Source organism: Aedes albopictus, chromosome 3 (assembly GCF_035046485.1).
Source record: "Aedes albopictus strain Foshan chromosome 3, AalbF5, whole genome shotgun sequence".
In the NCBI taxonomy this organism is placed as follows: domain Eukaryota; kingdom Metazoa; phylum Arthropoda; class Insecta; order Diptera; family Culicidae; genus Aedes; species Aedes albopictus.
Genome location: NC_085138.1, coordinates 405,296,063 through 405,321,809, shown reverse-complemented (window position 1 = coordinate 405,321,809; position 25,747 = coordinate 405,296,063). Strand labels below are relative to the sequence as shown.

The window sequence follows — 25,747 nt, the reverse complement described above, 5'->3', positions numbered from 1 at the left end:
GGCTGCGTTGTTGATGGCTGCTTTCACTGTACTCCAGCAGTCCTCTAGAGGGGCCACATCGAGCACACCCTCGTCCGGCAACGCTGCCTCGAGATTCTGCGCGTATGCGGTGGCGACATCCGGTTGCTTCAGTCGCTCTAGATCGTACCGGGGCGGCCGCCGGTAATGTACGTTGTTAATAACGGAGAGTTTTGGGCGCAGTTTAACCAACACCAGGTAGTGATCGGAGTCGATATTAGCGCCACGATAGGTCCTGACGTCGATAATGTCGGAGAAGTGCCGTCCATCAATCAGAACGTGGTCGATTTGCGATTCCGTTTGTTGTGGTGATCTCCAGGTGTAACGATACGGGAGGCTGTGCTGGAAGAAGGTGCTACGAATGGCCATGTTCTTGGAGGTGGCGAAATCGATGAGGCGTAGGCCATTTTCGTTCGTCAGCTGGTGGGCGCTGAACTTTCCAATCGTCGGTCTGAATTCCTCCTCCTGGCCTACCTGAGCGTTTAGATCCCCTATGATGATCTTGACGTCGTGGTTTGGGCAGCGGTCGTACTCGCGTTCGAGCTGCGCGTAAAATGCGTCTTTGTCATCATCAGTGCTTCCGGAGTGAGGGCTGTGCACGTTTATTATGCTAATGTTGAAGAATCGGCCCTTGATCCTCAACCTGCACATTCTTTCGTCGATCGGCCACCAACCGATCACGCGCCTCTGCATGTCGCCCATCACTATAAAAGCTGCTCCCAGCTCACGTGTGTTGCCGCAACTCTGGTAGATGGTATGATTACCTCTAAACGTTCGCACCATAGATCCTGTCCAACACACCTCCTGCAGCGCTACGATTCCGAACCCGCGGTCCTTCAGTATATCGGCGAGTATGCGGGTGCTCCCGATGAAGTTAAGAGATCTGCAGTTCCACGTACCGAGCTTCCAATCGCAAGTCCCTTTTCGTCGCTGTGGTCGTCACCATTGGTTTCGGTTCGCATTCTTCTCTTGTTGATTTTCCGGTGCTAGTCTTTTTTACGGCTGGCTCGCAGGGCCTGACACCAACCCACTAACCCAGGGAGCTGGGCTTACCTTCCCGGAAGCTACGGGTTCTGCATTGGCATTTCCTCCAACTACAGTGCTAAATAGCTAGGCTCGAGCGCCAGTCTTCGCCGGGGGTGGTGTTTTTAATGGGCGCCCAGGAGATAATATTTTACCTGAGCTTCCACCCCCATTGCTCTAAGCACTCTTCCAGGAATTCTTACAGTGTTGTCTCCGAGGATGTTTTCAAAAGTGTTTACGTTCAGAGTACTTCAAAAGATTCTTGCAAAGGCTTTAACGAGTATTTCTCGAAACTTATATTCAGGAGGTCTACCAGGGATTCTATCAATCATATCTCTGAGGATTCATGTAGAATATCGTTCATACAATTCTTAAGAAATTCCAGAAAAAATACTACGAAAACTCTCCAATGGTTCTTTTGAAACCAAACATTATTTCAAAAAATAACATCGAATTTTGACAAAGTAAGAGAAATCCTTCTAGAATTTCTGCAAACATTCCTTCATGTTTTTTTTTCAAGAAATGATCCAAATATTCCTTTGATGGTATTTCCAGAAGTAATCATCACTCACCTTGGCGTTCTTTTGAAATTTTTTTCCAAGGATTCCTTGGAAAATTCCTCCAAGGATTCCTTCAAAAATTACTGCAACGCTTTTTATTTAGAAAAAAAAAATGCAAGGATTATTCAAGGAGTATCTCTAAGATTTTACTAAGAGATTCATTCTAGAATTCCTCCAGGAAATTTCCAAAGAATCGAATATATAATAGTTTAAAAAAATCTCCAAAGGTTTCTACAGAAGCTTCTCTGAGAAAACTCTCAAAAGAGAATTAGTAAGAGTTCTGTGGGAATTTTTCGAAAAATTCTTCTGGAATTCCTCAAACGATAAAAAAAGGAAAAAAAAAATCATGGGTAAAATATCAGTAGATTGAACATCAATATTAATTAGATACTGTTTTAGGGAGAAGGGAAAAGAGCCTAACCATCTGTTGATGCCATGTACTACAAAAGCAATGAAAATATTAAGAGTATCTATGCTAAGAAAAGGGAAACCACCATTTTCAAATATCAATAAGTTTTACGTATTCAGCTTGACCATGGTGACGGGTCCAATTCTTGGATGGCTTTCGTAATGGAAATTTATTTGACTTCCTTGGACATTAAGTATCTTCGTGTCTGCTACAATATACACATGCAAAATGGTCATTGGCAAAGGAAGCTCTGCATTCCTAATTGTGTAATATGAGCACACTAAGCTGAGAAGCAGGCTTTATCTCAGTGGAGATGTAACGGCAAGAAGAAGACCCCATGACCATTTTGCCTAATGACCATTCGGCCTAATGACCTTTGGCCGAATGGCCTGACACCGTTTATTATCCATCAATTCTAGGAATTTTCTCAAAGATTCATTCAATAATTTTTGTTAGCATTCCGCTGGAAACTCTTCTAAAAATTTCTATTGTGATTTTTTCATAAGATTTCTCCGAAATTCTTTCGAAAAACCTTTTAAAAATCTTTCCAACAAGCATCTCATTCAAGAATCTCACCAGGATTTATTAATGATTACTCTAGAAATTCGTCCAAAAATCGTTTAAACAAATTCTCTGAGAATTCTTAGTAGGGTCAACATGTCGTTAGTAATCTAACAATCCCAAATTCATCCTATTCGAAATTTTCATTCTATTATAGGTATTTTCGGATCTAATCCAATAAAAAATGCTCAAAGGATTACCAAAGAATTTGCTGAAAAAACTCAGCAAAATGCAATTCGAAAGATTTAGTCAGTTATTGCCAGAGGGTTTTTCAAACAAATTGCAAAAAAAAACAGCGAAAAGTTGTAGATGAATTTTTTAAAGAAATTTCCGTAGTAATAAAAATCTGAAAAAGTTCGCAAAGCCATTGCTGAAGCATTGCCGAGAATTTATTAAAGAAGATTCCAAAGCAATTGCCTAACAATTCCTCAAAAGAATTGCTGGGCTTGTTAGGGGAATATCTGTAAGAAAAAAGAAAATCGCGTTATGTACAGTTGTATCAGTATTTGCATCTTTTGACAGATACGTATTTCGACCTCAACTGTAAGGTCGTCTTCAGTGTCTTGTACTTGACTCAACTGCTGCAGATTTTTCAAAGAGACTTCTAACAGATATCCTAAAAACTTGAAAATTCTTACCAAAGGAATAGCGAACTCAATTTTCAACACAATAGCTGAGACAGTTTCCAAAAGAATTGCCAAAGAAATTTTATACAAATAATACAGAATGAATCCAGAAAAAGAATGCCTAAGGAATTCCCAAAGGAATTTCCGATGGAAGTTTAAGTGTAATTACTGAAGGAATTTCCAAATATTTTTAAAATATTCATTAACGAATTGCTGCACGGATTACCAAAGTAATTACTGAAGAAGATCTAAAATAAATTTGTGACGAAATAATTTTAGTATGTAATTTTTTACATTTTTTAATAGAATATCTTGAATTATTTCTTCAGAAATTTCTTTTGGATCTTCTTCAGTAATTACTTTGGTAATCCGTGCAGCAATTCGTTAATGAATATCTTTAAAAATATTTGGAAGAATTCTCATAGAAATTCCTCCAAAAAATTATACTAGAATACTTTCAATGCATCCTTTAGGTATTCCTCCAAGGTTTCCATCAGGAATATTCCTATTGATGCCTCTTTGCCTATTGATGCTTCTTTAGCGATAAATATAATTTAGCGATCTAAACATGTTTCTTACGATTTCATCAAACATTTTCTCCAAGTGAGGAACTGCAAGAACTCTATCTTCGATTTTTCTTACAATTCTTAGATTTTTTTTTTACAAATTCCTCCCAGATTTTCTTAGAAAACTGTTGCAGCGATTGCTTCGTGAACTTCTCCAAGCTATTTTGAAGGAATTTCTTCAGTATTTTCAAGTATTTTATAAAAAGTTTCTTGAAGATTTCAACAAACGATTCCTTTGTTTTTTTTCCTCACATGATCACTTCAGCACTTTGGGATTTTTTTTTTAGAAATTTCTTCGAGAATTCCTTTTGCATTGCCTCAAACGATTTTGGTTGAACTCCTTTCAAATGTTTTTTTTTTCGAATTTGTTCAAGTATTTCTTTAGTTATATATAGGATTTCTTCAGAAATTCCTCCAATAAACTTACAGCCCTTACACCATTTCGAGATAATCGCGTTTAAAGTTTCGCGCTTTGCCCTGTTCTTATGGAGGGTGCGCATCACAACGAGCTGTAACTTTGGTTCTAGTGCCCCAATGTTTTCCAAATTTAGAATGTGTATTGTCTGACTAGTATTTATACAGGGGGTGGCCAAAATGTTTGGGAAAGGACACTTTCCTCTGAGTGCATAAAAAATCTCAAATTCTGACTGTTTGTCAACCTATTATACACTCACGATTATAAACTTGTGGTCACTCCCTCAAAAACATGTCATTTTTTATTCCCATATCGCCGCTAATTTGCGTCCGATTTCAAACCCCTAGATCACATTCAAAAGATAATAAGTCAAAGATACTTTGAACCCGATTTGAATGCAACTTTTACAAACATATTTGCAACTTTGAGTAAAGTTTTATAAAAAAAATAAATATAAACTTACGGCAGTGTCGCTGGAAATTGGGTCGACCAAATTTTAAGATGAGAGCGGTAATATAACCTATTTTCTATTAGCTTCCAACTGAGGCGTTTATCGGTGTATGGAGATTTATGGTTCAATCTACAACATTGATGCCTGTTTGTAAAAACACACTTCGTTAAGATATTCAAGGGCAGATGTGGAACCTACTATGATCGATCTACTGAAAATAAGAGACCATTTATTGAAAAAAAAAATTGTTGAAACGAAGTTGTTCAGCAGAGTGTTTGAAGGGGTTGACAAATGACAAAAATATCAATAATTTTTATGTTTGGTCCAAAAATTTTAATAGAACTTCATTTTAATGAAAATACGTCTAAGATGGGCTTTCATATGTTTAGTTTTGATCTACGTTTGCTTTTTTTTTGAACTGATTGAATGAATCATAGTTATAAGATAAAATAAACTATACAATGCCTGTCACACTATCAAAGTTACACCGTTTTACGGTATAAAAATGTAATGTAAAGTTAGCACATTTCACCACATTTAAAAAAAAATGAGGCAATTTTACGTTAGGTTTTAGTATGTAAATTATAACAAATATGTTTGGCTTGATGTTTGGTTCATTGTGTATGCAGTAAGTACAATTCATTATGTTTCAAATAAGCCAAGAAGAAATAAAATTTAATGAAAAATGACAAAGATATAAAAAAATCACTTAACCCAAAGTTGCAAATATTACAAGCATAAGTAAGTTTCACATAAATCATGTTCAAAGTTACTTTGACTTCCCAGCTAACCACTAAGCATTTGAATAAGCCGTACAGCAGACCGTATTGAGCATTTGAACTGCTTGCTGCCCTACATAAGCAGTTCGAATGCATAGTTGCCTTGAATCAGCATTAGCTGTGCTACTCAAAAGCCTTAGGCTATTAATTAGCATTTCAACTGCTTAAGGGGGAAGCCATCAAAATGATTTACAACTGCTCTACAAACACTAAGAGGAAAATGTGTACCAAATAGGTTGATCTTCGGCGGATCGTAAGATTGTTCGAAAGAGGGAATCATATGTTAATGATGAAAGAGGAAATAAGAACGCTTTACACACTATGAAGTGTCTCTTTGAAAACATTTTTTGGGTGTCGGAACTGAAGCTGTTTTCCAACCATTCTTTATAACGGGGACAAAACTAGCGCACACCGTCGGACCAATTGTAGCGTATCCTGGAGCGTGGAGCAGCAACTTGAGTAGAAAACATGATTGAATAATCACCGGACCATAAGTTCAAACCCCGATAACACCAAAACAAGCAAAAAAGTGCCACCTGAATCAGCTGTGGAGTGTTGTGGAGGAAGCGGAATCGTCGAAAGAGCGAGAAGCATGCATAAATCTATTTTTGTTTTGTTTTGCTCGATTAGGCGTTACTGGCGTTACGCTTCCTTGACACTTTGATACGACGTTCCTGAAGGTGTTTCACTCAGACAGCCCGATGTTTTGCCAAAACCTGCTGTTCGGTAGCACTATACGTGTATATACCAGGGGTGTAAGTTGACTGTCAACTGGGAACAAATTTCGCCTACCATCTATCATGTTTTAGAACCAGTAAAAAGACGTAACTACCAAACAAGAAAGGTTCAATTTTTGATTGCAAAACTAAATTTAATACCGTTTTATCATGCCAAAAGCAAGTCAGTTTGTGATTTGAACGTAAAGATTGTTATATTCAGCATATTAGATTGAAAAATTTCGTTCCTAAAAAATCAGTGTTTTGTTTTCACCATTATGAAATATTAGCCTCTACTCTCGCTTGTTTTTGTTGTTGCTTTGTTTGGAGTTCGAAAATCGGCTATGAATTGAAAACTCCCTGGGCGATTATATTTTCTCAAATGCGAGCATAATTTAACACTATGACTCAATAAATTTCGATAATTATCGAAAACACTGATCATAAGCATCTAAATCGAGAGAAAAACACTGATGTTTGTGCTACTGTTGATGTTTATAAAACCATTAAACAAAAGATGTTTACAAATTAGAACCAACAGCAGATGGCGCGCAGGTGGGCACGGGTGGCCATGTTTGGGTGGGCGTAGAGGGTTGGACCTTACACCCCTGGTATATACGGCCAATTAGCATTAAATGCCTTGTCATAGGGGCAACTATAATGCTGCAGGAATGCTATTTTAAATGCTTACTGGCTACTTGGGAATGTTCCACTCCCTTCCAGCTTCACAGCAAAGTGTAATTAAACTTTAATATTACGCTTACAAATCGGATACGAGTTCGTGGGAACTATGCCAAAATATTTTTTGATAATGTATATAGGATTCCCAATAGTTTATACCAATTCTAAAAAAAACAAGCTTCCTCTAATTTTCAGAGCAAAATGAGTTAGGGTGATAGTTTTTAAACACATGGAGACCATAAATAAATTAAATATTCACCTAAATTTGGATAATGTTTTGAAAATTATTTGAAATGTTTAGAAACCAAAAACTTGTTTTTAAACCCGTTTCTCTATAACCAGAAATGGGTTAAAAACGATGTATATGTGGAGAATGAGGGAGAAGGGAGATAGAAAAATATAAAACAAGAGAAAAGTTACGCACTAGGGACTAAACACAGGACGAATCAGAAATGGTAACCATTAGATAACCAAAACCGAAATGTTTAGTGCCCCAGATGAAATATGATAAAAAAAGATTGTTGATTTTGCTCAATAAAAATTATTAAAATTGTTCCTCAAAAAATGAAAAGAAGAAGAATGAGAAGAAAAAGGAGGTCGAGCCCATTCTTTGAAATTTCCTTGTAGTTTCCTTCCCTACCACAAGACCATGGAAGGCCCCGGCACTGTTTAGCCAACATAAATCACACGATTTGCAAAATTATCAGCATTTGCAGAAGTTTCACAACAAATTTCAAATCATTCAAATAGCTGCCACCCATAATCCCCACAAAATGCCTCAATGGATCTGCCACCAGATCGAAAATCCACAATCCGACGCCCGTGCCAGCATTCCTCGGCCTACGTGTTTCCGTTTTTTGGTTCCGATGTTTGGCACTCCGGACACGTTCCAACTGCACCTGGTGGCCTATAGATACCTACACAACTCAAACACTGTTGGCTGCTGCACAGTGCACACAGGATCAATTGACCGACCGCACAGACGGATTTGGACCAGACTGCAAACGATTTTTCCCCAACCGAGCAAATGGCGAATGCAACGTTGCGTCGTTGGGCGGCAGAACGTGCCGGTATGTTTGTACGTAGACTAGAAAGTGCAAATGATAAACCGAACTGCTGCTCTTGTGTCTCGTTGTTGTCTCTCGGGTGGGGATAATCGATACACCGTAGAGTGGTCCATATTTTTGTTATCAGACGCGATTGGTGGACTAGTGGCCACCGCTTCTGATTCATATGCAGAAGGTCCTGGGTTCAATCCCTAGCTCGCCCCTTTCGTTTGTTTGTTTTTGGTGATATCTACAAAATATTCGTAAAAAATTATAGCTGAACTCTTTTAGGAATTACCAACTTTTTTGACGACTAATCCGAAATTTTCTTTATGATTTTCTTTAAGGACAAACTTGTGAGAATCCCAAAATGGCCGCCACAATGGCCGACCTTGGCACCTACTCACGATTTCGAGGGCACAAATCTCTTCGTAAACAAAACCAGCGCACCTGAGTTTTTCATTTTAAGCTTATTAAAAGTGAGCAAGAACAGAATAATAAAATGCTCTGATGTTTGAAGCTTGCTTCTTGAGATTTGTGCGTCTGAAGTTCTGATGCACTGTTGAAGTGGGATTTCAAGACGTTTGTCCTCAACAATTCAAATAGAACATGATGGCTTCCATGACTAACTGGAGTTCTTTCAGTAATTAATCATCCAGTTTGTATATGCTTATTGGCAATCTTGGAATGTCCTGGACCTCTATTCCTCTAAGAATAAACCTTCAGTTGAATTGTTCCGAGTACATCCTTGTCGAAATCTCCCTAAAGATTGTTTTATATACTCATGCATATACTCATCTCAGAGCATAATCTTATGGAAATGTCATTTGACGTTTTCCCAGGAGGATCCTTGGAAAATTTTTTTAAAAGTATTCTCATAAAAGTCTCGAAAATATCACTGGAGGAAACCCTCGAGTTATTCCTGTGAGAAATGCCTAGAGAAATTCTTGAAGAATTTTGTTGCAGGTGTTTCCGCAGAATTCTTTTAAAAGTTCCTGAAATTTATTCAAAAAGAAATGTCTGGAGGAATTTAAAAGGGAATTTCTAGAAAAAATCTTGTTGCATTTCCTAGATAAATTCCGGGAGAAATCCCTGGAAGAATTCCGAATAAGTCTTTCCTGGGTAAATTCCTGCAGGATTCCCTGTAGAAACGCTTGAAAGCATTTTGAGCATGTACGTTATTATATGTTTAAAGTAAGTCACAGTGACTTCTACGCAACCAGAACCCGCGGTGCCGTGGGTGACTCTTTTGTGGCATGTGTGTTGTTTGGAAGAATCACTGGAGGACTGATTGTCTCGCTTATTGTAAGAATTGCTAATGGAATCTCCGAGTAAACTTCTAAAGAAACTGCTGGAGGGATTCCTGAAAGAATTCCTGGCTCCTGTATGCATCCTTTTTAAATTATCTTCCAATACTAGTCGCTAGAGGAATTCCTCTAGAAATTCTTGAAGTAATTAAAAAAAAAAAAAACATCAGGTAATCCTAGAAATATTCTTGGGTACATCTCTAAAAACAATGATTGAAGGATTTTTGAAATTTCTGAAGGAACTCCTTAATGAATTTTTGATTTTTCGACCTGGAGGAATTCCTGGATAAATGTTTGGAAGAGACCCAGCAGGATTTCCTGGAGAATTTCCTGGAAAAATCCTCGGATAAATTCTTAGAGCAATCCCTGGAAGAATTCCTGGAGAAATTTCTGAAAAAAATCAGGAAGGAAAATTTCAGAAGAAATCTCTTGAGGAATTCCTAGAGGAAATCTCAGAGAAATTTCTGAAGAAATCTTTGGAGGAATTCTTAGAGAAATTCCTGAAGGAATTCCTGAACTCTAGAGAGAATCCTGAAGGAATGCCTGGAGGAACTTCTGAAAAGATTTCTGGTGTAATCTCTGGAGGAATTCCTGGAGGAATTCTTAGATGCAGGAATTTCTGGAGAATTTCCTGGAATTCTGAAATTTCCTGAATTTCCTGAAATTCTTGGATAAATTCCTGGATACATTCTTGGAGCAACCCTGGAAGAATTCCTGGAGAAGTCTCCAGAGGAATTCTGGAATTGTTGGAGAAATTCTTGGAGGAATTGTTGGAGAAATTCTTGGAGGAATTCTGGGAGCAATTCCTGGAGAAATTTCTGAAAAAAATCCCTGGAGTAGTTCCAGGAGGATTTCTTGGAAAATTCCTTGGAGAATTTTCTAGAGGATTTCCTGGTGGAATCTTCGAAGGATTTCCTTGAGGAATATCTGGAAAAATCCCTGGAGAAATTCGTAGAGAAATTTCTAGAGGAATCTTTGGAAGAATTTCTGGAGGAATACCTAGAGGAATCCCTAAACAAATCCTGAAGATATTCCTGGAAAGTTTCCTGGAACAATTTCTGCAGAAAGCCCTAGAAGATTTCGTGGAAGAATCCTTGGAAGAATTTCTGGATGATTTTCTGGAGAAATTTCTGGAGGATTTCCAGATGGAATCTTCGAAGGATTTCCTAGAGGAATCCCTGGAAAAAAATCGTGGAGAAATCCCTGGAGGAATTCCTGAAGCAATTCCAGAAGTAATCTCTTGAAATATTCCTGGAGAAATCCCTGAAAAGTTCCTGAAGGTATTCCCGAAAAATTTCCAGGAAGAATTTCAGAAGAAATTCCTAGAGAAATTCCTGGAGAAGTTGATGACAAAATTTATGAGGGTTGTCCAGGAGCAATTCCTGGATCAATTCCCGGAGAATTTGGTGGGGGCAATTCCGGGATGAAATCCTGGAGGAATGCTTGGAGGTATTCCTGTGGGAATTGCTGGAAGAATCCCTGAAGGAGTTCCTGGAGGAATCTCTAGAGGAATTCTTCAAACAATTACTGGATGAATTTCAGGAGGATTCTCCAGAGGAATTTCTGGAGGAATGCAGGAGGAATTACTGAAAGAATCCCTGGAAAAAATCGTAGAGAAATCCCTGGAAAAATCCCTGAAGAAAATCCTTGAGGAATTCTTAGTAGAATCCCTGGTGGAATTCCTGGAGGAATCCCTGCAGCAATTCCTGGAGGAAATTCTGACAGAATTCCTAGAGGAATCCCTGGATAAATTGCAGAAGCTAGAGAAAATCCTGGACGAATTTTTGAAGGATTCCGTGGAGGATTTCTTGAGCAAATTCCTGGATGAATTGCTGACAGAATTTATGAAGGAATTCCCAGATTAATTCCTGGTGAAATTCTTAGAGATATCCCTGAAGAAATTCCTGGGGTTATTTCTGGATGAAATCCTGAAGGAGTCTCTGAAGCAATTCCTCGAGCAATATAGGAAGGAATTGCAGGAGGAATCTCTGGAAAAGTTCCTGGAGAAATTTCTGCAAGAATCCAGGGAGGAATCCCAGAAAAAAAAATCCTGGATTAACTCCAGGAAGAATGCCTAGATATGCCTGGTGGAATTCTTGGAGGAATTCCTGAAAAATCCCCTGGAGAAATCTTTGGAAAAATTCCTGGAGGAGACCCTGAAGCAATTCCTGGAAGAACATCGGAAGGAACATCTGCAAGAATTGCCAATAGAATTCATGGAAAAACTCTGCTAGAATTCAAGGAAGAATCCCTGCAGGAATTCCCAGAGGAATTCCGGAAAGAATTTCTGAATGAATCCCTGATTAAATTTCTGGAGGAATCTCCTAAGAAACTTGTAGGGGAATACCAGGAGTAATTCCCGAAAAATCGCAGATGGAATTCTTTGAGAAATTTTGAAGGAATCCTTAGAAGAGTTCGTGGATCAGTTCCTGAAGAAATCCCTAGAGGAATTCCTGAAGAAACTCCAGAAGGTGTCCCGGAAGCAACTTCAAGAGAAATTTCTAAGGGAATATCTAAACATTTCGTGAAGGAAGTACTAATCAAATTCCTGAGAGAATACAAGGAGAAATTCCTGAAGGAATCCTAAGAATAGTTCCAGGGGGAATTTTTGGAGGAATTTTAAAAATAAGTTGTTGCATAAAGATTTACAGAAGGTATTCCCGAGGAATTTCTGGAGGAATTCCTAGAGGAATCTCTAGAGGCATTTCTGTAGGAATCCCTGGGGGAAATTTTAGAGGAATCCCTACAGCAATTTCCAGAGAAATTTCAGGAATAATTCGTGGAGGAATCTGTCTAGAAATTCGTGGAGGAATCCATTAAGGAATCCCTGGAGGAATCCCAGGAAGAATTCCTGAAAAAATCACACATGGAATTCTTGGAGAAATCCTGAGAAATCTTAAGAAAAGTTCGTGGATGAATCTGTTGCAATTTCTGAAGGAATCCCTGCAGGAATTCCTGAAGAAACCCCAGGAGGAAGCCTAGAAGCAATTCCAGAGGAACCCCCGAAGGAATGCTAAAAAGAGTTCCTGAGAGAATGCTTGGAGGAATTTCCCGGGAGTTGTTCATGAAAGAGTCACAGAAGAAATTTTCGGGTGAATCTTTGGAGGAATTCTTGGAGGAATCCCAGGACGAACTCCTGCAGAAATTATAGATGAAATTCTTGGAGAAATCCTGAAGGAATCCTAAGAGAAGTTTGTGGAGGAACTTCTTGAGGAATCCCTGTAGCAGTTCCTGGGAGAATTATTGAATAAACCCCAGAAGGAATCCCGCACGCAATACCAAGGGGAATTCCTAAGGGAATCCCTTAACATTTCCTGGAGGAAGTACTGGAATAATTCCTGGAGGAGTTCCTGAAAGAATTCTAAGAGGAACTCTTGAAGGAATTCTAGAAAAAGTTCCAGGAAGAATCCTTGGAGGATTTTTTTAAAATTATCCCTGAAGTTGTCCCTGAAAAGAATACAGAAGAAATTCACGGGTGAATCCTCGGAGAAATTTTTCGAGGGAACCTGAAGAAATTCCTGAAAAAATCCATGAGGAACACCATACAAAATCCCAGGAAAGCTTTCTCGACATATTCCTGAAAGAATTTCTGTAGGGATATCTAGAAAAAAATATGCTGGAATCTGCGTCTGAAATATATTCTAGACGAATTTTTGTTGGAATCTTAGGATGGACTCACAAAATTTGGACATTTAACCAAGCTTGTTATTTGGTAAAATTCTATGATAAGAATGGTTCTCTTGGAGAAATACTTGGCGAAATTTCTTGTGGTTTTCGAATATGTACAAAAGGTTTGATAATTATGGATACCTAAGCAACACACATGTTATATAAGAGTTACAAAAGCGCATGTTTTGGTTGTATAGAAGTTTATTTGACGTAATTCTAACATTATGCTGGAATAACGTCAAATAAACTTCTATACAACCAAAACCTGCGCTGTCGTAACTTTTATATAACATATGTGTTGCTTGGGTAAAAACCTTAATTATTGGAATAGGAACTGGAACTGGAACTCTGAATTGTTGATAATCTTTGAGTTGGTTCGAATTTTTAAATCTGGTGGCCAGGGAGGGGGGCACGCCCTCCCCCTGCCCCCTCTGGCTACACCCATGACACAGTGTCAATCGATCCTCTCGAACTCCTACAAGTTATGCAACCACGCGAACTGTGCCGCATCATCTTCACAGTAATCTTCCCACAATCTATCACCAATCACCAGTGCGTGAACCCTCTGCCAAAAAATAAACATTTCCAACAATACTTTGATGAACTTGTACAGATGCAGTGAACACGATATGTTGGAAAATTGCAATAATCACTTCCCTTCCCTTGCCCATTATTGACCAGAAACCTGACGTAGCAGGCACCATTCTCGCCTAAAAATAGAAGATAACCAACGTTCACACACTGAAGGTGTCTGTTAGTCACAAGCAGTTATCTCATTAATTCCTTGGGTAAGTGTGGTTATGACTAGACTTTTTCAAATCTAAACAAAAATGGTAAACTTTATGAAATTCAATAATTTTTGTCACACCCTAGTGTGACTAGACATTCGAACGCCCTCCAGAGACCTCCAGCCTGACTGCGGACAGCCGTAGTAGACTGGACAGTGGACAGGAAGGAAGCGCATCCGAATGGTGTGAAAAAAAAAAAGAAACACCCCTCTCCTCGATCTCGATGGTTGGCTGTGAGCTGTGAGGCCTACTAAACTAGAACTAGTCTATTCGTACGTACCTGCTGCGAGTGCTGCTCGGTGGTGCCCAGCTGGGTTGTCTCCTTGTACCAAATCACGTTGGGTGCCGGTTCGGCGTGGACGATGCACACTAATTGGGCCTCGTGTCCGACACCGCTGTGAACGGTTTGCTGCTCCACTTCGATTTCCGGTGGGTCTGCGTGGTCGGGGTTCGGATGCATCGACGAATGCGAAGATGGGAAATGGAGAAAAGAACACGGTGGTGTGTGGTTAGAAGATGAGGTTTGAGATTTTTTTTTGGTTTCGTTGGGAAGCTTTCGAAGCAAGATTCTGCGGGTGTGTCTGCTAATGGTATGGCTGGGGTACAATTGTGGTTGGCATTGGGGGCAGTTTGGACACGTAACAGACGTAAAAGTACGTCGTTTTTGGAATGAGATACAATTTATGTGAGCTTGTGGTTAATCTTGTACACGTTGCAGGATGAGATCTCGTTCGCTCTGGGGTCCGGGCAGCTGGCAATGCAATGGAGGGTGATGGAGTAGAATTTTGCAGAACTTGAGATTTCAGATAAATCTCAGCTAGGTTGGCAGCACCGACTCATTTCGTACGTGTCGTGTTTCGTTTGAAGCTGAGGGTTTATCTTTTTGACTGAAGATCTCAAAGAAAAGGTCACTTACCAGATATGCTTATAAGTTGAAATGAAGAACACGTATGAATGTGAAACTATATCATCAAGAAAAACATTATGGTCTTGCTGGTTTAATCTTTGAGATAATTATTGATGTGCGCATATTATTTTGTGCGCTAAGGGCCTCTATAGCCACAGTTATAATGGCGTGGGTATTTGGCATGAGCATGCTGAGGGTAATGGGTTCGGTTCCCGGTCGGTCCAGGAACTTTCTGTTAAGGAAATTTCCTTGACTCCCTTGGGTGTAGAGTACCTTCGTGATCATTGGAAAAGGAAGCACTCAGGTAATAACTGTAGAAGTGCTCATAAAACACTAAGCTAAGAAGCATGCTTTGCTCCAGTTAGAACGAATGAGAAGATACAAGAATACGTTTCTCTAAGGGAATCAAACCCGCTGTTGCAGGATACACGATCCAACCTTATATTTGATAGTCAGCAAAAAAAAAGAAAAACAAACGTCAAAATAGTCTGCACGTCAACCTCTCTTATGTTTGAAATCCGTTGCTAGGCGATTTCACTTTCTACCGAATATGACATTTCATCCAGCCATCCAAGGGTTTCTCTCGGAGTTTCTGTAAGAGTTTCATCTGGGGTTGCTAAAAGAAATCCTAAAAAAATCTTCTTGGCTATATTTAGGGATTTCCCCAGAAGCTTTCTGGGATAACTCTAAGGATTCCTTCTGGAATCCCCACAGGAATACTTCTAAGATAAAAAATAAATCATACGAGATGTAATCCCAGAAAAATCTCTTAGAATTCGTTAAGAATTATTTTTGTGCGGATTCCTAGAGGTATTTATTTTAAAAAAATCTTTACGTTTTCACATAGAACTTTTCTATGTAAGATTCCTCGATATTCAGGAATTCCTTCAAGCAAACATGTACGATTCTTCTGAATTTTCTGTTGTAGTACATTGAGAAGCATTTTTTTTATTATTTGTCAATAAGTCCTTTCTTAGAGTACTGCAACGGTTCTTTCTGGAATTGTTCTCAAGCTCCTCCAGCATTTTCTCCGGGAGTTTCCTCAGGAGTTCCTCCGAGAATTCCTTCATGAGTTTCTTCTTAGATCCCTCCAGTAACCATTTCTATGATTTTTTAATTCCATTAGCTAACTTTTTGGGATTACTCAATGCTTTTATTGTGGAATACCTTTAGGAAATACTTTAAGGTTATACAATCTGTTGAAATGCCTATAATGCTATTTTTACGATTCTTCCAGGGGTTGCTTCAAGAATTCCTCCAAGAAATATTCTTGGTTTCCACTAGATAATCTCGTAGATCTCTTCAAATTCGATAAACGGTTTTTGTTTGGATACCTAAAAGATAATACCATAGGTAACCTACACCCTTTTCTGACAGAGGCTGCACTATTTAGACAACGAACAACACACATAACATCCAGTGGTCAAGTGGAGAATTCTCCGTTTGACGGAAAATTTATCCTGACTGGATAAACCCACATTCAAAGGCTCACGAAACATCTAGACGGCTGACGCTACTAACTACGGTGCTACGGTTCTTTCTGTTTTTTCAGGAGTTTTCTCTGGAATAAATCCAGATGTCTTTTTTTTAATTCCTCTTGAAGTTACTTCGGGAATTCCTGGGTTTTACCCAAGAGACCAAGCATTGCATTAACAGCCGAAGTTTGTCGTCATCAAAATCTGTTGGATAATGTTTCATGGACTTCTTTCACGTATTTTAACAAGTAAACAAGCCTTTGTAAGTAGTAGGGTGATAGTCACAAACTGCCCAAAAGCACCAGCAAACTCTTCGAAACCGACTCTGTCCCCTCTTCCCTTAAGAATGTTAAAAAAAAAACGAAACCGTCGGAAATTCAGTTAGAGTTGGTTTTGCTATTGCTACAGACTGAAAAAGCTAAGAGAAAGCCCATATCCGTTCAAATTGAAGTCTACAGTCGATAAGCAAACAGAATAAATTCTTGCAGGTGTTTCTTCGGACATTTCTGCGGGAATACTTCCAATTTTTTTTTTCGAAATTGCTACTAGTTTTCTGTAGGAAATCTTTATGGTGCTACCCCAAAAATTTCTGGATTTCATCGAAAGTATTTTATATCTGGTATTTCACCGAATGAGATTCTTAAAAGAGACCCTTCTTGCATTTGTTTTCTTGGAAATCCTTTTCATATCCTTTCCGACAGGATTCTGCAAAGCATCCCGAAAGGATTCTGCGAAAAATCCTGACAGGATTCTGCCAAGAATCCCGACAGGATTCTGCCAAGAATCCCGACAGGATTCTGCCAAGAATCCCGACAGGATTCTGCCAAGAATCCCGACAGGATTCTGCCAAGAATCTCGACAGGATTCTGCCAAGAATCCCGACAGGATTCTGCCAAGAATCCCGACAGGATGCTGCCAAGAATCCCGACAGGATTCTGCCAAGAATCCCGACAGGATTCTGCCAAGAATCCCGACAGGATTCTGCCAAGAATCCCGACAGGATTCTGCCAAGAATCCCGACAGGATTCTGCCAAGAATCCCGACAGGATTCTGCCAAGAATCCCGACAGGATTCTGCCAAGAATCCCGACAGGATTCTGCCAAGAATCCCGTCAGGATTCTGCAAAGAATCCCGACAGGATTCTGCGAAGAATCCCGACAGGATTCTGCAAAGAATCCCAACCGGATTCTGCAAAGAATCCCAACCGGATTCTGCAAAGAATCCCGACCGGATTCTGCAAAGAATCCCGACAGGATTCTGCAAAACATCCTAGCAGGATTGTGCAAAGAATCCCGACAGGATTTTGCAAAGAATCCCGACAGGATTCTGCCAAGATTCCCGACAGGATTCTGCCAAGAATCCCGACAGGATTCTGCGAAGAATCCCGACAGGATTCTGCAAAGAATCCCGACAGGATTCTTCAAAGAATCCCGACAGGATTCTGCAAAAATTCCGACAGGATTCTGCAAAGAATCCCGACAGGATTTTGCATAGAATCCCGACAGAATTCTGCAAAGATTCCCAACAGGATTTTGCAAAGAATCCCGACAGGATTCTGCAAAGAATCCCGACAGGATTCTGCCAAGAATCCCGGCACGATGCTGTTAAGAATCCCGACAGGGTTCTGCAAAGAATCCCGACAGGGTTCTGCAAAGAATTCCGACAGGATTCTGCAAAGAACCAACAGGATTCTGCAAAGAATCCCGACAGGATTCTGCAAAGAATCTCGACAGGATTCTGCAGAAAATCCCGACAGGATTCTGCAAAGAATCCCGACAGGATTTTGCAAAGAACCAACAGGATTCTGCAAAGAATACCAACAGGATTCTGCAAAGAATCCCGACAGGATTCTGCAAAAATTCCGACAGGATTCTGCAAAGAATCCCGACAGGATTCTGCAAATAATCCCAACAGGATTCTGCAAAGAATCCCGACAGGATTCTTCAAAGAATCCCGACAGGATTCTGCAAAGAATCCCGACAGGATTCTGCAAAGAATCCCGACAGGATTCTGCAAAGAATCCCGACAGGATTCTGCAAAGAATCCCGACAGGATTCTGCAAAGAATCCCGACAGGATTCTGCAAAGAATCCCGACAGGATTCTGCAAAGAATCCCAACAGGATTCTGCAAAGAATCCCGACAGGATTCTTCAAAGAATCCCGACAGGATTCTGCAAAGAATTCCGACAGGATTCTGCAAAGAATCCCGACAGGATTCTGCATAGAATCCCGACAGAATTCTGCAAAGATTCCCAACAGGATTTTGCAAAGAATCCCGACAGGATTCTGCAAAGAATCCCGACAGGATTCTGCCAAGAATCCCGGCACGATGCTGTTAAGAATCCCGACAGGATTCTGCAAAGAATCCCGACAGGGTTCTGCAAAGAATCCCGACAGGGTTCTGCAAAGAATCCCGACAGGGTTCTGCAAAGAATTCCGACAGGATTCTGCAAAGAACCAACAGGATTCTGCAAAGAATACCAACAGGATTCTGCAAAGAATCCCGACAGGATTCTGCAAAAAATCCCGACAGGATTCTGCAAATAATCCCGACAGAATTCTGCAAAGAATCTCGACAGAATTCTGCAAAGATTCCCGACAGGATTCTGCAAAGAATCTTGACAGGATTCTGCAAAGAATCCCGGCAGGATGCTGTTAAGAATCCCGACAGGGTTCTGCAAAGAATCCCGACAGGATTCTGCAGAGAATTTCGACAGAATTCTGCAAAGAATCCCGACAGGATTCCGTAAAGAATCCCGACAGGGTTCTGCAAATAATCCCAATAGGATTCTGCAAAGAATCCTTGCAGGATTTTGCAAAGAATCCTAGCAGGATTCTGCAAAGAATCCTAGCAAGATTCTGCAAAGAATCCTACCAGAATTCTGCAAAGAATCTTGGCAGGAATTTGCAAAGAATCCTACCAGGATTCTGCAAGGAATCCTAGCGTGATTCTGCAAGGAATCTCGTCAGAATTCTGACAAAAATCTCCTAGGATTCCACTGGGAATGTACTAGTATTCCGTTGGGAACCCGCTAGATTTCCTCTGAGATTCCGCTGGGATTCTGCTGGGATTCCACTGGAAATACGCTGAGATTCATCTGGAAACCCATAGAGATTCCACAAAGAATCCGCTTGGAAACTGCTGGGAATCCGTGGGAAATTTACTGGGAATGCGCTGGAAATTCACTAGGAATCCACTAGAAATCGGCTAGGAATCAACTAGGAATCGGTTTCCGCTTGAAATTCGCTGGGATTCTGATGCCAATCCGGTGTGATTTCGCTGGCAATACTCTGGGATTCAACTGGAAATCCGCTAGGAATTCGCTGGGATTTTGCGGGAGCCACGAGAGTATTCTTCATAAGCATCTCGAGAGGATTCAAGAATCCCGACAGGACGCTGGGATTTCGCACGGAATCCGCTGTGATTCCACTAGGAATGTGCTGGGATTCCACTGAAAATCTCTTGGGATTTCACTCGGAATCCACTGGGATTTCGCAGGAATTCTACTGAGAATCCGCTAGGTTTCCCAGTGAAATCCCAGCGGAATACCAGCGTAACCCTTGCGGAAATCCAGAGGACTCCCAGCGGATTCATAGCGGATTTCCACCGGATTCTCAGCGGAAGCCCAACGGATTTTCAGTGGAATCCCAAAAGAATCCCGGCAGATTCCCTGCGAAATCCCAGCGTATAATTCCGCTCCTAGTATCCGCTTGGAATTCGCTAGGATTCCACTGGAAATCCGAAAGAATTCCGCTAGGATTTCGCTATGATTTCGCTAGAAATTCGCTAATATTCCACTCGGAATCCACTGGGATTTCTCTGAGATCCTTTCTAGAACAACACCTGCTCGGTAATCCCAAAAGTATTTCACAGGACGCCAATTCGAACATCCAAGTCCAAATTAACGTAACACGCACTTGCAAAGCTCTACAAACACTTCATCATATAGAGCGATTCCAAGCAACAGCATCAAAATTAAGGAAAATTTTTAATTCATGATTTTCTATTGAACTGAAACTTTGCACAGTTTTTCAGTTCCATCTAAATCGCCATTTTTCGATATCAAATTTTTATTTAGAGCCACGACTAACTTTTCAAAAGGGTGTATGTGAAAATGGTTCAAAAATATTCAAAAATATGCACAGCAAAAACGGATTGTTCGATTGTTATGAATTTTTCAGCAAAGTTAGATAGCTAAATGGTGATTTCTAAGAAAATATACACTGTGAAAAAAAATCTATTTTATCATTGAAAAACATCATTTTTGTCACAAAAACTCAAATATCTCAAAACCCTATCTTTTTACCAACTTGATTTTTTTAGGGAAAACGGTCCATTGTACCATAAAAATTTGGTGATGGTAAACTAATAAACAAAAAAGTTATAACATTTCAAAAATTTCACAATTTTTACATTTAGTAAAAAAAATTTTTCTGTGTAAATTATTTCGGCCGGGAATCGCGATTTGATGCTGATTTTATTGTTCAGCAAAGTTAGATTACTAAATGGCGATTCCTAAGAAAATATACACTGTGAAAAAAATCTTTTATAACATTAAAAAATATCATTTTTGTCACAAAAACTCAAATATCTCAAAACCCTATCTTTTTACCAACGTAATTTTTTAGAGAAAACGGTCCATTGTATTAGCAATCTACCATGAAAATAAACAAAAAAATTATGACAATTCAAACATTTCACAATTTTCACATTTAGTAATAATTTTTTTTGGTGTAAATTATTTCGGCCGGAAATTGAAGTTTGATGCTGATTTTATTGTTAATGGCCTTGCGTGAGTAAAACAAGTTGTTTTTATTATATATACATATAATATACTATGTACCGTAATGTTCCGATTTTATCACGCCCTCCGCGCATTAGTCGTTTATTCATTAATTTGCTGTTACATTTGAGGCCAAGTGTTTTCCCTCTTCTTCAAGATGAATGTTGAAAGCGTGTTTTGCAACGTTAAAAATATTGAAATGGGTATAGATGTTGAAGAATATTACAGGGCATTTTTGAAAAGGGGCGTAATTAAATTGTTTAAACAGATGTCGCTGATGGCAATTTCTCAGTTGTTGTCGTTTTCGAACTTCCTGCGCCCTGCTTTACCGATGATATACAGATGGCTCGTTTGTCAAATTTTAGACGGCAGGACGTGCAAATGCGTAATTTTGTACACAATGTGGACATTTGGGCATAACCAGTCTCTTTCAGTTTATCTATGGTGCTTTCGGTGAGATTTCGTAACTCTTTTGAACATTTTTTTTCATCAAACGGTCTACAAGAGAGCGTTGAGTTGAAGACCTTTGAGAAAGCGACTGTTCATCTTGTTCGTTAGATTAAAATAAACAAAATCACTTATTAATTTTAACTTACTTGTTTGGTGTTGGTGGCTGAAGAAAAAAAAATACTATACAATTTTTAATATTCATAGCGGTAGTATTTTTTTTGTTTTTTTTCGTGAGCATTGTCAGGTATGTATACAGACAAACAAACGTAACACTGGCGAAATTTTCATTGACCACGCCTTCAACGATCATTTTGAATCTTGGTTGTGGCTTTCATAACAAGAAGAGCGCCCATCGTTTTTCTTTGCGTTTGACGTTTCACACTAGCGCCTTCTGATGACGATATTGCACAACGCAGTGTTTCGTGAAACATTTCCACCAGGTGGTGATAGTGTGAACTGGGCGATGAATTTTCACTAAAATTGTTCTAGGCGTTTCGTCTGTTTGTCTGTGGTATGTACCTCTTATGCATTTGTTGTTGTTGAAGTTACTCGCATTCTTCCGATCATAAAGTCTGTTCTCTATAGAGTTATAGTTATAGTTATAGTTATAATAAAAGTTTTTTATACGCGTATACGTCTAGTTTATCCGCAAAAAAAATCCCTCTTATAAGAGGGATTTTTTTTGCGGATAAACTAGACGTATACGCGTATAAAAAACTTTTGTTGTACAGCTTTTCCTGTCCTGTCGGGATTCTCGGCAGAATCCTGTCGGGATTCTCGGCAGAATCCTGTCGGGATTCTCGGCAGAATCCTGTCGGGATTCTCGGCACAATCCTGTCGGGATTCTCGGCAGAATCCTGTCGGGATTCTCGGCAGAATCCTGTCGGGATTCTCGGCAGAATCCTGTCGGGATTCTCGGCAGAATCCTGTCGGGATTCTCGGCAGAATCCTGTCGGGATTCTCGGCAGAATCCTGTCGGGATTCTCGGCAGAATCCTGTCGGGATTCTCGGCAGAATCCTGTCGGGATTCTCGGCAGAATCCTGTCGGGATTCTCGGCAGAATCCTGTCGGGATTCTCGGCAGAATCCTGTCGGGATTCTCGGCAGAATCCTGTCGGGATTCTCGGCAGAATCCTGTCGGGATTCTCGGCAGAATCCTGTCGGGATTCTCGGCAAAATCCTGTCGGGATTCTCGGCAGAATCCTGTCGGTGTTCTCGGCACAATCCTGTCGGGATTCTCGGCAGAATCCTGTCGGTGTTCTCGGCACAATCCTGTCGGGATTCTCGGCAGAATCCTGTCGGTGTTCTCGGCACAATCCTGTCGGGATTCTCGGCAGAATCCTGTCGGGATTCTCGGCAGAATCCTGTCGGGATTCTCGGCAGAATCCTGTCGGGATTCTCGGCAGAATCCTGTCGGGATTCTCGGCAGAATCCTGTCGGGATTCTCGGCAGAATCCTGTCGGGATTCTCGGCAGAATCCTGTCGGGATTCTCGGCAGAATCCTGTCGGGATTCTCGGCAGAATCCTGTCGGGATTCTCGGCAGAATCCTGTCGGGATTCTCGGCAGAATCCTGTCGGGATTCTCGGCAGAATCCTGTCGGGATTCTCGGCAGAATCCTGTCGGGATTCTCGGCAGAATCCTGTCGGGATTCTTGGCAGAATCCTGTCGGGATTCTCGGCAGAATCCTGTCGGGATTCTCGGCAGAATCCTGTCGGGATTCTCGGCAGAATCCTGTCGGGATTCTCGGCAGAATCCTGTCGGGATTCTCGGCAGAATCCTGTCGGGATTCTCGGCAGAATCCTGTCGGGATTCTCGGCAGAATCCTGTCGGGATTCTCGGCAGAATCCTGTCGGGATTCTCGGCAGAATCCTGTCGGGATTCTCGGCAGAATCCTGTCGGGATTCTCGGCAGAATCCTGTCGGGATTCTCGGTAGAATCCTGTCGGGATTCTCGGCAGAATCCTGTCGGGATTCTCGGCAGAATCCTGTCGGGATTCTCGGCAGAATCCTGTCGGGATTCTCGGCAGAATCCTGTCGGGATTCTCGGCAGAATCCTGTCGGGATTTTCGGCAGAATCCTGTCGGGATTCTTGGCAGAATCCTGTCGGGATTCTCGGCAGAATCCTGTCGGGATTCTCGGCAGAATCCTGTCGGGATTCTCGGCAGAATCCTGTCGGGATTCTCGGCAGAATCCTGTCGGGATTCTCGGCAGAATCCTGTCGGGATTCTCGGCAGAATCCTGTCGGGATTCTCGGCAGAATCCTGTCGGGATTCTCGGCAGAATCCTGTCGGGATTCTCGGCAGAATCCTGTCGGGATTCTCGGCAGAATCCTGTCGGGATTCTCGGCAGAATCCTGTCGGGATTCTCGGCAGAATCCTGTCGGGATTCTCGGCAGAATCCTGTCGGGATTCTCGGCAGAATCCTGTCGGGATTCTCGGCAGAATCCTGTCGGGATTCTCGGCAGAATCCTGTCGGGATTCTCGGCAGAATCCTGTCGGGATTCTCGGCAGAATCCTGTCGGGATTCTCGGCAGAATCCTGTCGGGATTCTCGGCAGAATCCTGTCGGGATTCTCGGCAGAATCCTGTCGGGATTCTCGGCAGAATCCTGTCGGGATTCTCGGCAGAATCCTGTCGGGATTCTCGGCAGAATCCTGTCGGGATTCTCGGCAGAATCCTGTCGGGATTCTCGGCAGAATCCTGTCGGGATTCTCGGCAGAATCCTGTCGGGATTCTCGGCAGAATCCTGTCGGGATTCTCGGCAGAATCCTGTCGGGATTCTCGGCAGAATCCTGTCGGGATTCTCGGCAGAATCCTGTCGGGATTCTCGGCAGAATCCTGTCGGGATTCTCGGCAGAATCCTGTCGGGATTCTCGGCAGAATCCTGTCGGGATTCTCGGCAGAATCCTGTCGGGATTCTCGGCAGAATCCTGTCGGGATTCTCGGCAGAATCCTGTCGGGATTCTCGGCAGAATCCTGTCGGGATTCTCGGCAGAATCCTGTCGGGATTCTCGGCAGAATCCTGTCGGGATTCTCGGCAGAATCCTTTCGGGATTCTCGGCAGAATCCTTTCGGGATTCTCGGCAGAATCCTGTCGGGATTCTCGGCAGAATCCTGTCGGGATTCTCGGCAGAATCCTGTCGGGATTCTCGGCAGAATCCTGTCGGGATTCTCGGTAGAATCCTGTCGGGATTCTCGGCAGAATCCTGTCGGGATTCTCGGCAGAATCCTGTCGGGATTCTCGGCAGAATCCTGTCGGGATTCTCGGCAGAATCCTGTCGGGATTCTCGGCAGAATCCTGTCGGGATTCTCGGCAGAATCCTGTCGGGATTCTCGGCAGAATCCTGTCGGGATTCTCGCCAGAATCCTGTCGGGATTCTCGGCAGAATCCTGTCGGGATTCTCGGCAGAATCCTGTCGGGATTCTCGGCAGAATCCTGTCGGGATTCTCGGCAGAATCCTGTCGGGATTCTCGGCAGAATCCTGTCGGGATTCTCGGCAGAATCCTGTCGGGATTCTCGGCAGAATCCTGTCGGGATTCTCGGCAGAATCCTGTCGGGATTCTCGGCAGAATCCTGTCGGGATTCTCGGCAGAATCCTGTCGGGATTCTCGGCAGAATCCTGTCGGGATTCTCGGCAGAATCCTGTCGGGATTCTCGGCAGAATCCTGTCGGGATTCTCGGCAGAATCCTGTCGGGATTCTCGGTAGAATCCTGTCGGGATTCTCGGCAGAATCCTGTCGGGATTCTCGGCAGAATCCTGTCGGGATTCTCGGCAGAATCCTGTCGGGATTCTCGGCAGAATCCTGTCAGGATTCTCGGCAGAACCCTGTCGGGATTCTCGGCAGAATCCTGTCGGGATTCTCGGCAGAATCCTGTCGGGATTCTCGGCAGAATCCTGTCGGGATTCTCGGCAGAATCCTGTCGGGATTCTCGGCAGAATCCTGTCGGGATTCTCGGCAGAATCCTGTCGGGATTCTCGGCAGAATCCTGTCGGGATTCTCGGCAGAATCCTGTCGGGATTCTCGGCAGAATCCTGTCGGGATTCTCGGCAGAATCCTGTCGGGATTCTCGGCAGAATCCTGTCGGGATTCTCGGCAGAATCCTGTCGGGATTCTCGGCAGAATCCTGTCGGGATTCTCGGCAGAATCCTTTCGGGATTCTCGGCAGAATCCTGTCGGGATTCTCGGCAGAATCCTGTCGGGATTCTCGGCAGAATCCTGTCGTGATTCTCGGCAGAATCCTGTCGGGATTCTCGGCAGAATCCTGTCAGGATTCTCGGCAGAATCCTGTCGGGATTCTCGGCAGAATCCTGCCGGGATTCTCGGCAGAATCATGTCGGGATTCTTGGCAGAATCCTGTCAGGAATCGTTGCAGAATCCTGTCGGGATTCGTTGCAGAATCCTGTCGGAATTTGTTGCAGAATCCTGTCGGGATTCGTTGCAGAATCCTGTCAGGAATCGTTGCAGAATCCTGTCAGGAATCGTTGCAGAATCCTGTCGGGATTTGATACAGAATCCT

General features: G+C 41.9%; 1 protein-coding gene across 1 annotated transcript in view; it reads right to left on the bottom strand.

The window, feature by feature from the left end:
- The window catches only part of LOC109411415 (limbic system-associated membrane protein), a 127,657-nt gene that overhangs the window by 60,025 nt on the left and 41,885 nt on the right, over window positions 1–25,747 (bottom strand). The window contains exon 5 of the mRNA XM_062858260.1: window positions 13,896–14,050. Coding sequence (XP_062714244.1) covers window positions 13,896–14,050 — 155 coding nt within the window. The remainder of the gene's footprint in view (window positions 1–13,895; window positions 14,051–25,747) is intronic.